Source organism: Orbicella franksi, chromosome 15 (genome assembly GCF_964199315.1).
Source record: "Orbicella franksi chromosome 15, jaOrbFran1.1, whole genome shotgun sequence".
Taxonomy (NCBI): domain Eukaryota; kingdom Metazoa; phylum Cnidaria; class Anthozoa; order Scleractinia; family Merulinidae; genus Orbicella; species Orbicella franksi.
Genome location: NC_138159.1, coordinates 12,762,498 through 12,778,742, shown reverse-complemented (window position 1 = coordinate 12,778,742; position 16,245 = coordinate 12,762,498). Strand labels below are relative to the sequence as shown.

Here is a 16,245-nt window from a genome sequence, read left to right as displayed (position 1 = left end):
GCTGGGAGTTTATGTACACTTCCGGTAACAATAGAAACCAGGGCACTTATACGTGATAGGAACACTTTGGTCACGCGATTACGTTCGCGAAATCTGTTCCAAATCTTCCAAAAATGTGTTTTAAAAAATCAGCCTTGGAAACCCAGGCTTGGTGCGATTAGTGCTAAACCCAACAGCAATAATGACGGTTATAATGACGCAGCAATGACGCAGCAATAATGACGTCTCTTAACAGATGTCAACAACTACCGGCGCCTTACAAACGACTTATCCATGACGGAAACGAAACCGACAAACGGACTTCTAACAGACCGACTTAACAATAGACGGACCAAAAACCAACCCAGTATTTGACCAACAATAGACGGATCGAAGCCCATCAATGACTGATGACAAACTTTACACGAGTCTTTCAGCCAATACCATCATGGCTATACTGACCAATCACGTTCAACGGACCAGACTTATAACATCATCGACTGACAAACACTATTCACTGGACTCTGAAGATGACTTCCGCTCAGGTCGTCGAAACGTCAGTCACAAACAACAGTTCTTTTCAGAACTACACTCACCCGGATGATCACACTATACGAACTACTGATACTCCTGTGTTCAAACCATTTACTAGGTTACTATTCTTTTGCATTCAACGCAATGATTTTGCTCTTGTCTCCTTCGTCTCCCTCGGCTGAACCCCTCTTTTCCCTACCCATCCCCCAACCCTTGAATTAACTTAAATCAACCCTTGAATTAATTTAAATTAACCCCAACCTTTGAATTACCCCGCCTTGCTTAGAAAAACCATACTCGACCCAGGGGAGGTTTAACGAAAAGGGCATAAATCACTAGTGCCAGTCTTTTGGTCAGTTCAACTCCGGGGGGAGGACTCTCATTTAAAAAAGGCGGGGGTGCTTGTCAGAAATTATGAAAAGAACCCGTAAGAGGTACCAAGATCCTGTTTTGCGGGCGTGGCTTGAAATGTTCCCCCCCCCCCCCGCCCCTGAGAGGAAACAATTCTTAAACAACACATAATGACCTCCAAAGTAATAATAAAGTTACCGCAAAAGCTCCTGTTGTGGACCTTTTGAGACTGAACAACCTAAGGGCTACCAAAACCGCGTTTTGAACCCCTAAAAGGTACTACCGAGCAACCTCGCCTTTTTGTATGGGAATAACCACCAAAATGACGTCATCTGGGGCAAAATGAAAATTCGACAAACTTTAGAAATTGTCCTGACTTCTCTTAAAGCCAAAAATCGACTTACTTATTTACGTAGTTTACAAACGCGAATGATTGGTTGTAATTTATTCACATATTTACAATTTAGGAATTTAGAGGTGTTAATTCTAAAACAAAACATCCTCTCCTGTCATATTGTTTTCGGTTCAATACCCAGTACTTTATTACTTAATTATTTACGAAGTTTACGAACGCAAATGCTTCATGTCATCTTACACACATATCTGTTTCTCTACTGTTGGTGCATAGATGATCTTGCTGTTCTATGTCCCATCCTTCGTTTCAATTTGCTCTCACTTGGTTGATATTTTGCTCCTCTCCCTTCCCTCACTGCACCGTTTTAATGTTCACGTTAGCATTTACTTAGTTGACACTTTGCCCCCCTCTCTGTCCTCCCTGCACTCTTTTAATGTTCGCGTTAGCATTTACTCGGTCGAAATCTTGCTCTTCCCTCTCCCCTCCCTGTATCGAACTAATGTGCACGTTAGCATTCACTTGGTCGTCATTTTGCTCCTCTCTCTCTCCTCCCTGGTTCATTACAACGTTAGCCAAAGCATTTGGTGATCCAAAGATTTTCTTTTCAAACTCTTCAGCCTCGCTGCGATTTTTCTTCCAAAGTAACTCGATAAATGCAACACGGAACTGTCGTAATCTGACAGAATAAATGAGCGGATTTATAAGAGAATTAACTGCTGCTGAAGACACCCTGGAGAAAAAAACTGCGTAAATTGTGTCTATCGAGACGCTGTATTCAAGAGCGTTCTTGAATTATTCTAAAACTTTCTATGGGTAAGTAACTTAGAGTTAACATTACAACAATAGCAGTCGTTAATTTTAGCGCACGTTTTTTCCTTTAAAAACCTTTCTCTGGCTTCTGGTGAAACTTGTTGAACTGCTATCAGGGGCACCCAACGACCGTTTTCTCTCGTATGCTTTTAAACGCTGTTTTAGGCTACGTAGAGTACTTTTAAAGCTCTGTAGGTTAATTTTAGGTTGCGCTAAAAAAATTTTATCTGTTCGGTTATTCTAGGGGAACTTGAGTATTGTCGAATTTATTAGGGCTTTTTTGTCCATTTCCCGAAACCCTTAGGTCTTATCGCCTTTCCGAAAATGATAGCTTACCTTTTTAGCGTACCCAAAACGACATTTTTAACCATCCGAAAACAACAGACATTAAATTTCTCATATCATAAAAGTTCGAGGTGACAATTCTCTTGAGAAAATCAAAGGGGATTAAAGACCTTCCGAACAGATAATTTACCGAAACGATCCGTTGGGTGCCCCTGTGCTATTTGCAATTCGTGACGGCGAATCTCGCGATAAACTATTACACTGCAAAAAATGAGTAACACGAGAAACAGCTTCGAGCGAAACTTGAATAGAAACAAATAAGTTATGGTCAAGAAATAGAAAGATGTGTACCACTGCAGTGAAGATCCACGCAACGGCCGAAGCAATCGCCATCGAGGTTTCGTAACAATTTGATTATAACTGAAGCTTAGTTTGATGGCCAAGAATCGATCGACAATGATTAACACCAAATGGAAGAGTGATAAAGGGCAGAAAAAGTTCGCCGGAGATCTCGAAACATTATCCAATCGACATACAACGCTTGTAATGTCACCTTGTAGTGTTGTTATCATAACAGAAATGTGAGGCGGCTGGACAAGAATTCCTACTGCCATAACATCAGTTACTGCTAAGAAGACCAGTCCTGTGTTGGACAGACTTTGCAGTCGCGCCTTCATCTTCACGGCCATCACTACCAGAACGTTCAACACGATGGTGAATGGACAAGCCATCGCGAGAATGAATATATTGAAGACGATAACGCTGTAGGTTTATGCGGAAAAGTACTCTGGTACTCCACCAATGAAATGGTGCAAGTCACATTTTAAGGGGCTTGTATTCCGGCTTGAGTTAATGGCAGACGGTTTCTTCGATTTTATCGCCAATCTTCCCTTTTTTGCGAGAGGTAAACTCAGTTTGTGTGCTGTGCAGTCTGTTATCTCTTTTCAATAATGTAATGTGAACTAAGTTTGGTTTTCACATGTATTCAAATGGCTATATGTGCGTTGTTCGTACTTTTGGTGGGTTTGTGTCTTTTCCTGTTCATTATTTTGAAACACCTTTAATTATGGACCTTTATGTTCTCTTAAAACATTAATAAAAGAGCAACTTTTATGCAACCTTTCCTGGATGGTTAATTTACAGAAAGTGTGTACTAGGTGTATCTGAATAAAATAATTCCGGACTGAAACACCACTTGTCTTACCTGACTTAACAGATTAAGTCGTGAAAAACAAGATATTTTAAATAATTTTGTAGTGGTTTCCCTCGTCAAGTGAAATCCCACGTTTTTTGACAAAAAATAATCGCTGATGGTTTTAAGTTGGATATCGCGTCGTAAATTGGGCAAATCTGTTACAAGAAACAAGGTGAAACGGAACAATAAATGCAATAATCTGTAGTGAATGTACCGTTAAATCAAATTAAAATTTTGCTAGCCTGCCATTTTGCAACTGACGACCAGCAAAACGCTTCGAGACGTCGCTTTTAGACTAAAACCTAAAAATGCCCATCAAGACGCAATTTTAATTTCATTTGTTTATATCTCACGATAAGAGGAAAATGTTTTTAAAAACTCTACTACTTATCCATTGTTTCATAATTTCTCTATATGCGTGAGAGTTTTTTTAAAAGGGGAGATTTTTTAACATGATGTTCTGCCGACTCAATGAATTCCTGCAGCGGTTACCATTTATTGATTTGTAATTAGAGTTTCATCTCTGATTCATTGTTTTATCCCTTCAACGTTTATTTTGATGACTTTTTTCTTGCTTAAAATGATAAGAACACTACGGAAGTATGTTACAAGAGTTATATGTTTGGTTTTTACAAACAGGCGCTGTTTGTGAGAAGTAAGGTTTATGATATTAATAACGTGATATATTTCATGTCCTTTGTACAGGTGATCATAAGGTTTCGAGTTCAATTGGGAATTAATTTGCACGAGTGAGTTTTTAAAAACACTGAAATTGCACTCGCCGCTTTTAAAAAAAAAACTCACAAGTGCTAATTAATTCCAAATTGAACGAGAAAACCGAATGATTACTTATTAATAATATAAACATGAAAAAAAAAAAAAAAAAAAAAAATCGCGTGGAGGAAATACAGATCTTTCTTGAAGCCACTTTTTCTCGTTCGAGAACTTTTTTCAAAGCTTCCGCACTAAGTTTTCGTCATCATTTTACGTGATATCATTGGCTTAGAAAATTCCCTATTGTCTTTCAGCCAATCATAATCTAGAATTACGATATGTAATTTGCACTGGTGTTACACTTTTTGCACTGGTGTTACACCTGAACTGCACTGCTCTCAGCCAATCAGAATCGAGTAATTCATGTATATTACTATGGTCGAAAAGGATTTGGCGATGAATGAAACTTTGCATGCTAAAAGTAGTGGAAGAAAAGCTAAATGTTGTTAAAAAATAAAACAGTTTTAATATGTGTTCTTGATAAATAAGTCCGTGAATTTTTTTAGATGTTATATTCCCTCAACACAATTTGTTGCTTTTATGGTTTACGGAGTTTAAGAGGATCGAAACTTCTCACGGTTTTGAGGCTTGTATCGGGCAACTTTACAAAGTCAACAGCAGGCCAATTTGATTTAGGAAAGAAAAAATAAAAGTAAAACATTTGAGTTACAAAAATCATGTTGAGATTTTGAAAAAGAAATGACGCTAAGATTTTTGGCACAAGACAGCATTCTATGTTTAATACAATCGAATTTTAATAGAACTTAAGTTCAATTTCCCGTTTTGGCTTACATAATGAATGGGCTAGTAAAATTTTGAAATGCGTTGGCCTTATTAAACATGAATTAAAACTGGGAAAGTGGAATAATAATTTAGCCAATGTCGTACAATGTGAATAATTTTTCGCTATACAGTTATGACAAATTAAATTCAACACTCAAATTATTTGGAATGGAATCGCAAGTTTAATAAATTTATTCATAAAATCTACAAAAATGATTACTAACGGCATCACCACGAAAGCACTTATTGTCTAAAATTTAGGATTCGAAAAAAAAATTGCCAAGCCGGGTAACGAAACTGTGAAAACGAGTCTGAAAGAAGCACCCGACGAAAGCAATTAAAAAGACTCTTTTAACTGCTAAAAGACTTTTTTTAACTGCTTCCGTCAAGTGCTTGTGGCGACCAGAATGGCGAATTACTATTTCAAGTAAGAATTTGTCCAAATCTTCAGATGAATGCATGTTTACGTTTAAACAATTTGGCAATATTCGCCCGCTACATTTATGCGTAGGAAGACACTATTTCGTCCAAATCCGGCGCCAGATCCCGGAGGGTGGGTACGGCTACACGTAGGCTAGAATTTATCAAATCCACCATAACTTCTATTTCGCACATTTCTGAAACGACCTGAGTTCGGCTAATAAAATATAACTTCCAAAGAATCAGTTACAAACTAACAAACGTGTAAAGAACATTTATGTACAAAAAAATTAAAACAGACAAACCCTACTACGTTGCAAACGACAGTGCGCGAAACATTTTTCACTTAACGTGCCAAAACTGCAACATTTCAAATGACGTTGTTGCATCCAGCACATGCTGATGTTTACAATATTACGACACCAAAATTGTGACGAACAAGTAGCACATGCTGGTCGAGCAATGGGCGTTTTATATACTAGAGATGCATAACCCGTTAGGGCGAAATTGGGAAAATTATTTTTTTCTTAAATGCGTTTTATTACGCGTCGCAGTATAAAAACGGACAAAACGCGGATTATGCACCATCTGCTTCAGTGTATCTTCAACGACGAACTAACGACTTTTCTGTTTGTATAAAAAAAAGATGCAGGACGGATGGTCCACCGAAACAAACTGTCAGCTTAAGTGCGTGTTGAACGACGAACTTAGAGCATAGTGCAGGTGACAAACCGTCCCGCTTTCGGATTATGCGTCTCTGGAATAAAAAGGGGCCAGTAACGATTTCTTGAGGAGATTTTTCGAGCAAAATATGCCAGAAAAACTAACCTGGCTTTAAACCGTTCACTATGTCATTGGAAGATAAAATTATTGAAAACACTCTTTAACTCTACAAGACTCTTGCACAAATGCATCTGTCGCTTATCTCAAAGCTGGCAATCAAAATTTAAAACGCTAGTTTCACTTAACAATGGCCAGCTAGGTGTAGTGAACTTTATATTACATTGTAACTTCAGCTCGGCAGTGTGTCATGATTTTGGCCTCATTGCATACCTGTAAAGTGAAAAGATGCCAGGTAAGAGGAAAAAACTAGTACAGAGGACCGTTGGGGCATTTTCGTCTCATTAGCTTACAACTGTTTCGACAAAAATTGTTTCACAAAAGCGTAAAAGCTTACGCGACAATGTCTCGAGATCAACCTCGTTCCCAGGGTCTCTCATCTTATCATCTATCATACTGAAACATCTTGAGCTTCAATCAAGCAACCAAAAGCCACCATTACCCATAATACCTTTCGACAACGTTTTTGTAGGACAACCTTTCTCAAAACAGCTGTAAACGCTTCAGTTTCTGATAAGGCTCAAAAAAAAAAAAAAAAAAAAAAAAAAAACAGTTAGGAGTATTGAAAGGGCCACGCTCGATTAAATGTTCCAAGAAATTTGAGCGATATATATGAAATACTTTTGGTGTGATGCGGGTTGTAAAACTCAAACTTCTACAGCGAATGTATGGGCTTATTAGGGCCTTTGTCGCCCAGAAATTTTGCAGCTTTAATGTATCTTTCAATAGTACACCCAAAGAGCTAAAAATTCAACAAATTACTAAGTTTCACAAGTTATTTAAATGTTTGGCGTTAATTGGCAATCAGCATGACGCCTCCTCGACGCACAGCCGTGTGTAAGGAGGCAAAATGTGAACTATGTCGGCAAGAATTTAGAAAAAAATAATTACAGCAAATCAACTAACGTGACATACATTTTCACTCTGTAGAGTTCTCCAGGAAAGTTCTTTTGAACTTCATCCTTGATCACAGTGAGTGACGACTTCGCAAATAATTCTCTAAGCTTCTCGTCTGACCTGAAATAAATGTTTAAAAAATCACTCTGGCCATATACCCTCAGACAATCTACAGTTGTAGTAAACCAATCAAAGCTCTTAGCAGATACATGTAGCTGATGGCAAGGCATGGGAAAACATGTGTGAAACAGTTATTGGTTTTGGTTTTACGTCTAAATGGACGAGAAAGCGCCGCAAGTATTTTTACACTTATCACTAAGCATGGTAATGCACAACCAAAGCACATGTGGATTAGTTTTCAACAGTCAAGTAGAAACTCAGTGCTTTAACCTAACAGCATGCTGACGGGTATCTTGCAATGGCCCAGCAAGTTGCCACACAACAGAAACCTGGATAAACACAGGTGGTATGGGACACTTTGTCTGAATGCAAACCCAGTATTTCTAAAGACAATCTCATACACATTGCCTGGGGGGGGGGGGAGGGGGGAGGGGGGAAGGAAGGGGGGAACCCCCATATAAAAGAGAAGGGGATGCTCGCTGTACCTCTTAGGGGTTAAAAAAGCAGTTTTGGTACCTCTTGGGGTGTTCAGCCTCAAAAGATCCCCAGCGGGAGCTTTTGCACGCAGTACCTTTTAGGGTATTTAGCCGATATAATATACCGGTAATACAATTTCCGACAAGCACCCCCATCCTTTTTACATGGGAGTCTCCCCAGAACGCATTGTTTTCTTACCTAGTTACACTGCTGTCCTCAGAGTCCATATCCACTCCAGTCTTTGTAATATTTTCCTTGACACATATCAATCCACCTGGTGCTAGTCCTAACTGACATCGCTCAAAGAAATCCACAAAGTCATCTGTTTGAGTCCAACAGTAAACAATAAATGTTTTTCAAGAAGCCAAAAAGAAAAAAAGTTTTGTAAGACAACTTACATTCAGTCGTGGGTTAAATCAATTTATTCTGAACACTGAATGGAAAAAGGGTCTTGTCTTTCCCTTGGTTTTTTTCCGATCACTTTTGACGTCAGATGGTGCAGTAACCCTTCTTTGTGAACCTTACTTTTGAAGATTTTATTTCCAGCGTCAAGATTACCAGTATGCAGTTTTTGTCTCCACATTGTGGTGGGAATGCAATCAACTTGTACCTTGTAACTTGTAACTTGTAAACTTTATACAGTAGCTAGATGCAATGACCGCATATTTTTTACAAAATTACCCTTGTATCAATGTAGCTGCAGTCAGTTGGGGACAAAATATCTAGAATTATCATGCTGATCAAAGAATAGAGATTGCAACTTTGCATCTTGAATAGATTATACTAAAAGGAGATATAAAGGAACCCAGACTTTCTGATTGACGGCGAGAATTAACAAGTTCACAGCTTTACTCACCATCTGTCAGATGTCCCAACACCCACTGAACCCAGATTACACTGTATCGTCCTGTTTCTGGTTTGAAATCCTACCAAAATAATAAGGTAATATAAAATACATGAGCTTTCAATGCAGTGTGACATTGCTGCTGTAGAACTCTTCTTTGGAAACACAAGACTATTGTCCACAAAAATGAAGCCACATTTGTGCACCAGTGACAGACAAACTGTTGGTCGAGAAGTCTTCTATTATTAATGGCTGAACTGGTCTGCGATGAAAAGGATAATTCTGGAGGTGTGCGTGCTAAAAGGACCTAGGGAGGGCCCAAATGAGGTGAAAAAGGGCCCAAAAGGAGGTGTGTGAGTTCGGACTCAAAAATAGCCCAAATGAGGAATGGAGGTTACAAGGGCCTTAAAGGATATGTGTGCTCTAAAAAGGGCCGAAATGAGGTGTGAGGGTTATGAGAACCTAACAGGAGGGCCTAAAAGAAGAATGTGTTATAAGGACCTACAGGGCGCAGCTAAAGAAGGGCTTAAAAAGGTCAACCTACACACACTGAGAATTCTGAAAGTAACGGCCCCTGTTACTTTTGGATTTAGCAGGCAAAAGGGGCTGCTACTTTTGAGTAGCTGTTACTTTTGGATGTTCAAAAAACATTTGTGCAGTAACAGTCATTTTAGACAAAGCGGAAGCGTAACAAATGAAATTCAACGTTCTGTTTAAATGTATGCTTCCAACAACCCACATGAACAAAACAGACTGTATAAATAAAAAAGGCCCTAAACCGGTTGGTACTCAAATCGAAAGTATACTGGTTGCATTATATCACAATGCAACTGAATACCCTACAGCATATCATTTAACTCTACTGCTAGACAAATACACATGTAAAGCTTATAAATCACAGTTTCAAGAAAAATTCAGTCCAGTTCAAAATAAAATCACAGATAGCTCTTCAAGTCAATGTTCAGTCATGCAGTCATGCTGTTCGATCCGCATGACCCGCAGTTGAGAACAGAGACTTTCTCTTTTAGTGACTGCTTCAAAGGGCCACTACTTTCGGGTGGCGGGGGATGGTTACTTTTGAGCTTCAATAGGAAGGGACAAAATTAACATCACTTTTAGGGAGCCATTATTTTCGGGGGTGGGGGGCATTACTTTCGGAAATTCCACGGTACTTTGTAACAGACGTGCCAGTTATACATTTAAGGGCTTAACAGGACCTTTCTTTGCAATGAGGTATGTGGGTCATCATAGCCTAAATGGAGGTTGTATGGGGGCTAACAAATCTGCACCTGCAATCCTTGGGCATAAAAGTGTCCTATTCTATCCTTTTTCTCTCCCTGTAAGTAAGAAAAGTTCCACAGTTGACATGTCAATACATATAGTTGTGTAATGGGAGGTAACTATGCCAAATTAATGTTCAGTTATTTCCAGCTAAGAGAGTACAGTCGAACCTCTATCAAGTAGCCACTTGAAGGGACAAGACAACTGGCCACTCAATAGAGGTGGCTGTTTAATAGAGGTTCACCTGAAAACAATGTTGGGCGTGGTCTAGTTTCCAGTTCACCAAATACAAGTACAAACAAATTAAAGTGGAGAAAAAGTAGAACAATGATGGCTATAATAAGGTCCATAAAGTTAACAAAAGTTAAAGGAACAATTATTTGAACAGACGCGATGTGTCTGTCAACCCAACACTGGTTCGTGCGCTGTACAAACAAACTAAAACGCTTTGAGACTTTGTTTTGTGACTGTTTTATCAAATACTGCTGAAAATTATGTGTTTTTACAGTCTTCCACTTCGTCATTCTTTTACCTTCATCTGGCTAAAAACGTCCAACTTCAAATCTTCCTGGCCTTTTAATAGAGGTATAAAACAAAACAAAGTAACCCCTGGGACAACAAGAAGCTGACCGTGACCGCTTAATAGAGGTGGCCGTTAAACAGAGGTTTTTATTACAGTGTCTACCTAACAATTTTTCCAGGACTTTGGCCTCTGGTCGCCAAATAAAGGCCGCTTAATTGGGGGACACTTAATAGGGAACAGCTTAATAGAGGTTTGACTCTATTTTGAAATTTTGGCTACGTACCAGATAATCTTTTGCTTTTTGCAAAAATGCAGGGTTTTGTTCAACCATGTCCACAGTGTCAAACAGTGGTAACAGCAAGTTCTTTGTGACACGACCAATGCCAGCCCCACAGTCTGCAAACAATTTAAACAACAACAAGGAAGCATAACTAAAAAATAAACTCTGTTGCATTAACTGCATCAAAAAGAGCTGGAAAACATCTTAAAGTTCCAGCAAGTAATGCTGGAACTTTAAGTTATGCTCAGCTGCCAGGTGCTCTACTAATGGTGCCACTTACATGTACTTCAATTCTCACTCAGGTTTCTGTACCAAATCACTGTTTTAACCCATTTATACTCCAGAGTCGGAGGAAAGAAGAACAGTTACTAGCAATCACTGGGCCACTGTATCTCTAGTATGATACCTTTTGTTAAATGATGTTTTTTGGTATGCTTGTGCTAAAAAAAAGTCACCTAAAATGTTGTCAGTTACCTAGCATCAAATTACAAATTTATACACTCACCTAGGGCAATGGATGGCTTGATTTTGCTAGTTATGGAAGTGTCATTAGTTGAAGAAGGCTCAATGCGTCTAACCTTTGCAGGAGTCTTCTCATCACATTCATCAGGCAACTGAACAAGATAAGGATGAACACAATCTCCTCATTCTCTTATAATCTAACAATCCAATCAGCATAGAGCGTTCAAACTAAAAATATGTAGTTACAACAAATATCCATACCTAACCTACATTGAAAGAATTAGGCTGGGACAATTTAGACACTCGACATCAAAAACTAAAGGCTGAGATGGTCTATAAGTCCTTAAATGGCCTCACATCCAATTATTTGTACTCAAAATTCATTCAGCAGAGCGATGTGATTACTTCTCACAATTTGCACCATTCTGATAATAAGCTTGCTATTCCCTTGCCACATACTAACCATTACAAAAACAGCTTTGGCTATAGTGGTGCAGTCCTCTGGTACAATCTACTCTCAGCCGCTAGGCAAGCAACATCTCTGACTAATTTCCAACAACTGTTAATTAATTCCGACATGGCATTCATGTAAAACAGGCTTTAATTTAGTTTACTTTTCTTTAATAGTTAGCAATATTTTTAAATTAATCTGTACACATACAGTGGTCTTCCGTGATAAGTTTTAGCTTTTATATTAAATTGTTAATGCCTGATGTATTTACCGTGTTTTTAAATGATGATGATGATGATGATGACGATGACAACGACATGTCAGGAAATTTTGAGGGGGACAGTGTTGAAAGTAAGGGAAAGTTTAGAAAGGAAAGGAGGGGAAGTTCAATTAAATCTTTCAAAGGGTTGAGAGATTCACACCTGTCCAACAATTCGTGAGTGTGAAGAGTGTTCATCCATATTTTCTAGAAGAACACAATATGCAGAGAAATGTCCCTTCAGGGAAAGGTTAAAATCATGATTAAATAATATCTTGATCCCCCTCAAGGTAACAACGTAACAAGAACGTATCTGTAAGCACAGGGTTCATACACTTTTTAAGGAAAAAAACCAAGGACTTTTAAAGGACTTTCAAGGACCTTTAAGTAAAGGCTTCACTTACCTCTAAAAAGCTCTTTAAAAATTGCTTTGAATCCTTAATGTCTGTAGGTGAAATGTGAGCATAACCTCCTAACATCCCATTAACTGTGGCAGGAATGTTCTGACAAAATTACAACATAAAAACAAATAAGAAAAACTCTTAAAGGTATCATAAGGCGAGATAAAGGTAAGATAAAGGTATCATAAGGTCTCATAAAATAAGAGTAGATAATGAAAAAAACAGTCCTTTTCTTTCTTTATTTTTTAACGATAACACTGAAAATTATTCAGCAAATTAGGGGGAAAATCAGTTTGTAGATTGTATCTCTTTTTTCTGCTTGAAAGTGACAAATTTACCTAGTACAGACCTTACCTGACTTGCACAAAGTGAATTGAAAACAGAAGTAAAATTCTGAGTGTAAAAAGCATCCATATCTTTTGCAACAAAGAACGCACTAAAAAATTTCCCTAGCAGACTAGATTTAAATTTTCTGAAAGTCTGTAGTTGATGAAAATAGTTTTGTTTAGAGATCAAACAGTCAATATTTTCAGTGTTGAATTTATAATCTTTTATAATATAGATAGGACCCTGCACATGCTCTGATTTATCTAAAAGCCATGTTTTATCAGAGTATAAAACATAGAAAAAGCACGTTTTATTGTTTTTCGCCACATTACCTCTTTATCATAAAGCAAATGAAGAAGCCTAAGCCCTGTATTGCACTGTGATAAAACACTTCGGACATTTGAGAACATGTGAGAAATGTAGAAAGCGCTTGCCTGCAGCTCGTGTTTTCTACATTACCCTTGTGTTCTCAAAATAATGCCCGTTGTGTTTTATCACAGTGTAATACACGGCTTAGGCTTCTTTATTTGTTAAATAAAAACTAATCCAGGAATCTAGCCAAGCAAATACAAAAAAACTGCCACTCGTAAGCCCCCCCTGCCCCCCCCCCACCCCCCTGGTTATAGACCTATCTACCTGTGAACCAAAAATTCCATCCAGCTATAGGCCTCCCCCCAGATATATAAGTACCCCCTCTAGCTTTCCTTGGTTTGAATTCGTTTTATTATGGTGTTTTGAAGCTTAATACCAGAAAAGGAAAATCCTAATTCCATCAACATGTACAGCTATAACTTGTTTCAAAATTTTTTTCTATTTTTTATTTATTCTGGTTATAAGTCCCTTGAATATAAGCCCCTCAGTTTATAAGCCCACCTGAAAGCCCTTACAAAGTTGTGTAAGCCCAGGGCTTATAAGTGACAGTTTGCGGTATTGTCACTCCAAAGCAACCTTTCCTTCCTGTGTGGGCCCTGTCAGGTTTAAGGGACAGGATGAGAGTCACCACAAATGGGCCCCAAATTGACTCTGATTTTGTGTTTTATTGATTTTATTCATATCTTTTTTGCATTTTTTCAATTTTTTATCATCCTATTAACATTTTTTACATGGCCCCATAAGCTATATTAGCTTTCAAAACCCACTGTGTTTTAATAAAAGATGTTGTTGTTGTTACTATAAGCAAATACAACTTGTCATTGTATTGGAAGCCATCTTGACACTTGACACACTATACCTGACAAGATGGCTCCAAAAACTGTGATAACAACTAAATATGGGGTTACAGAAATCTTTGGAATGTCTTCAGAATCCTTGCACTACCACAATGTAAATCACACAGCTCTAATTTGGAAAAAGTTGGCATGTACAGTCAGCTTTCTAAAAATGGACACCACTGTGAGATTACTGGACACCTCCGGGGGACACCTCTCTGAGACAGTCATAAGTGGCTGGCTGGTTGAATTCCAAACTCTCTTTATGCTGGAGAACTCTCTAAGGTGGTCAGTTAGGACTAGTCAATAGAATGTCCTCTTGGGCTCGAGAGGGATTTGTTTCAGTAGACTCAATTCTGAACGGAAGAATGGTTACTGCAGTGACGCTACACAGTTTCTAACCCCATATTGACCGTAGTATTGTTTGTTGATTGTACACGATTCCTCAAGGAAAAACTATAAATATAAAAGAATTAATCCCTTACTTTCCAGTAATCTGCAGCATCCCCATACCACTTTCCTCTATCCTGCATTTCTGTAGGGATGTCATTTTCAGCGGAGGCCATTCTGAATGAAAAAATTAATGTTTGTATCAAGTTGAACTCCCGACCTCTGTAGGCAGTGTTAGTTAAATTAAACATGTAAGATCCTAATTCTCACATCATTATTTCTCTTTCACTAACTTTGACAAGGGAAAAGGCAGATCGCTTCTCTGGTAGGTGTGATAACAAGCCGCAAAGAACCTTACTGCATAACAACCTTTCTGAAGGGCGCCATATTGCTTTATCGCGCGGGAATCGCTAACAGCACGTGCGGGCCTGGAACGAGGCCAGTTTATATGTTATGTATTCAGCCTGTAATGTCCTCCATTCTCAATGAGTGGAGCAAGTTGAGCATGACCTCCCCCATATGCACCATGTAACTCATTTCCTTTTCTCTCCCAGACCGCGCTCGTCGCCCGATCGGTCGCTCGGAATCGGTTGGAACAGGTTAAGATGTAGGCGCTCCGTATTCAGATATGACGGTCCACAAAAAACTTGGAGCTCCGTGTGTACGCCATTTTCTTTTTTCTTCCAGACCCCACTCTTCGCCTAACAGTTAAAAAAATTTACATACATAGGGTTCAGAGCCACCTTAAATTTTCAGAATTTTAGGATGGCTCTCAACCCCCTATACAATTTTTTTTAAAACCTTGCCAAAAGTTGCGCCTTATCCTGCTTATCAAAATTTGATAAGTAAAAAAATTTTCTTCGTGCCGTTTTTCACTTGTAACCCATTAAAACTATAACTAAGGGTGCTTTTGGCAGCTCAAACTGTTGCTATGGTAACTTATTGTGTCATGAGAATGATAACAATGCGTTAAACAATGATTGGGCAGTTTTCTGATACCATGATTGTAGCGTCAATTGATAAATGGTGGTTATGACTCATCAAAATCTAAGTCTTGGAAAGTGTTGGAAAGTGTTTTTAGCCACCTTAAGCGTCTTAAAAAGTGTCAGTAGCAAAGTTTAAAAGCTTTTTAACTTAAATAGGATTTAACTGCAAATTTTGATTTAAATTGAACGGTGCAAAAATTATGACGAGCAAGTTTCATGGCACGAGATGAGGATCCCCTTAGTGAACTGAAGATTAAATGTTGCGCACCAGGGGCCTGTTTCTCATAAGTCCCGAAAACATTTCGCACCGAGAAAGCTGTAGCAGAATCTCAAACCTTATGCTATGATCACAGAGCTGTTTTATTCACATACTCTTAATATGAACAGAAGTTCCCTTCATACAAGAAGTTTCAAGCGTACACCCAAAGGCTCTCTGTTCTTAGACACAGATGGACAAAAAAATGGCTTTGCGGACCCGAAAAGTTTCCGCGAGAAACGGGCCCCAGGCCCTTCAAAGGATCGTTTCGCTCGTCTCTCGTGGCTAGCTAGATCGAAGGAAGAGCAAATTGTTCTTGTAATAGACCATTTTCGTATTCTCGGTATTCACTGGGACTAGCATGCAAATGAGGCTCATGCGGGGAAATGTCATTAAAAACATATGATTGTCATTTACATTTAAAAAGACTCAGCGCATTAGCCTCAATTGCAAGTTAGTTCCAGTGCAATACAGAGAATAATAACTTGCAGAGAATAACTTGCAACAGTTAATCAAACAGCCGGGCCCGGCGTAATAATACAAAATGCAAGTAACCAACATGTTCACGGAATGTTTCAAACTTTGTCCCTCGAGAGCTAATATTTAGAGAGCTTAAAACATATCTTGCAATACAAATGAGCCAATAAAAACTAGCACGTGGCAAAAAACAGAGGTGTCGAACTCTACAAATTACACGCGGATTACAGCGAAAACCACGCAGACCTATGACCTCTAACGGCTCTACTCTGGTGAAATG

General features: G+C 38.6%; 1 protein-coding gene across 2 annotated transcripts; it reads right to left on the bottom strand.

Annotated features, from left to right (window-relative positions):
* Positions 1 to 5,225: 5,225 nt before the first annotated feature.
* LOC145470081 (N-terminal Xaa-Pro-Lys N-methyltransferase 1-B-like) lies at positions 5,226 to 15,014 on the bottom strand. Of its 2 annotated transcripts, none has more exons than XM_081453910.1 (10): positions 14,517 to 15,014; positions 14,342 to 14,423; positions 12,325 to 12,423; positions 11,254 to 11,362; positions 10,752 to 10,864; positions 9,954 to 10,001; positions 8,677 to 8,746; positions 8,019 to 8,142; positions 7,242 to 7,343; positions 5,226 to 6,539 (listed from the first exon to the last, which is right to left on the bottom strand). In XM_081453910.1, exons 1-10 carry the CDS (start codon positions 14,519 to 14,521, stop codon positions 6,515 to 6,517), a joined length of 777 nt encoding a protein of 258 aa, XP_081310036.1. In that variant the 5' UTR covers positions 14,522 to 15,014; the 3' UTR covers positions 5,226 to 6,514. The 2 variants fall into 2 exon arrangements, with proteins under 2 accessions (XP_081310036.1, XP_081310037.1); XM_081453911.1 differs by having other exon boundaries at positions 14,540 to 15,013.
* Positions 15,015 to 16,245: the final 1,231 nt, after the last annotated feature.

Bases quoted from the DNA above. Each gene is read 5' to 3' on its own strand.
- LOC145470081 (XM_081453910.1), bottom strand. The intron at 8,747-9,953 runs GTGCAGATTTGT...TTATTTTGGTAG, and splicing joins TTTATGCCCAAGGATTGCAG to GATTTCAAACCAGAAACAGG. The intron at 6,540-7,241 runs GTATGTCACGTT...TTCACTTTACAG, and splicing joins GAACTCTACAGAGTGAAAAT to GTATGCAATGAGGCCAAAAT.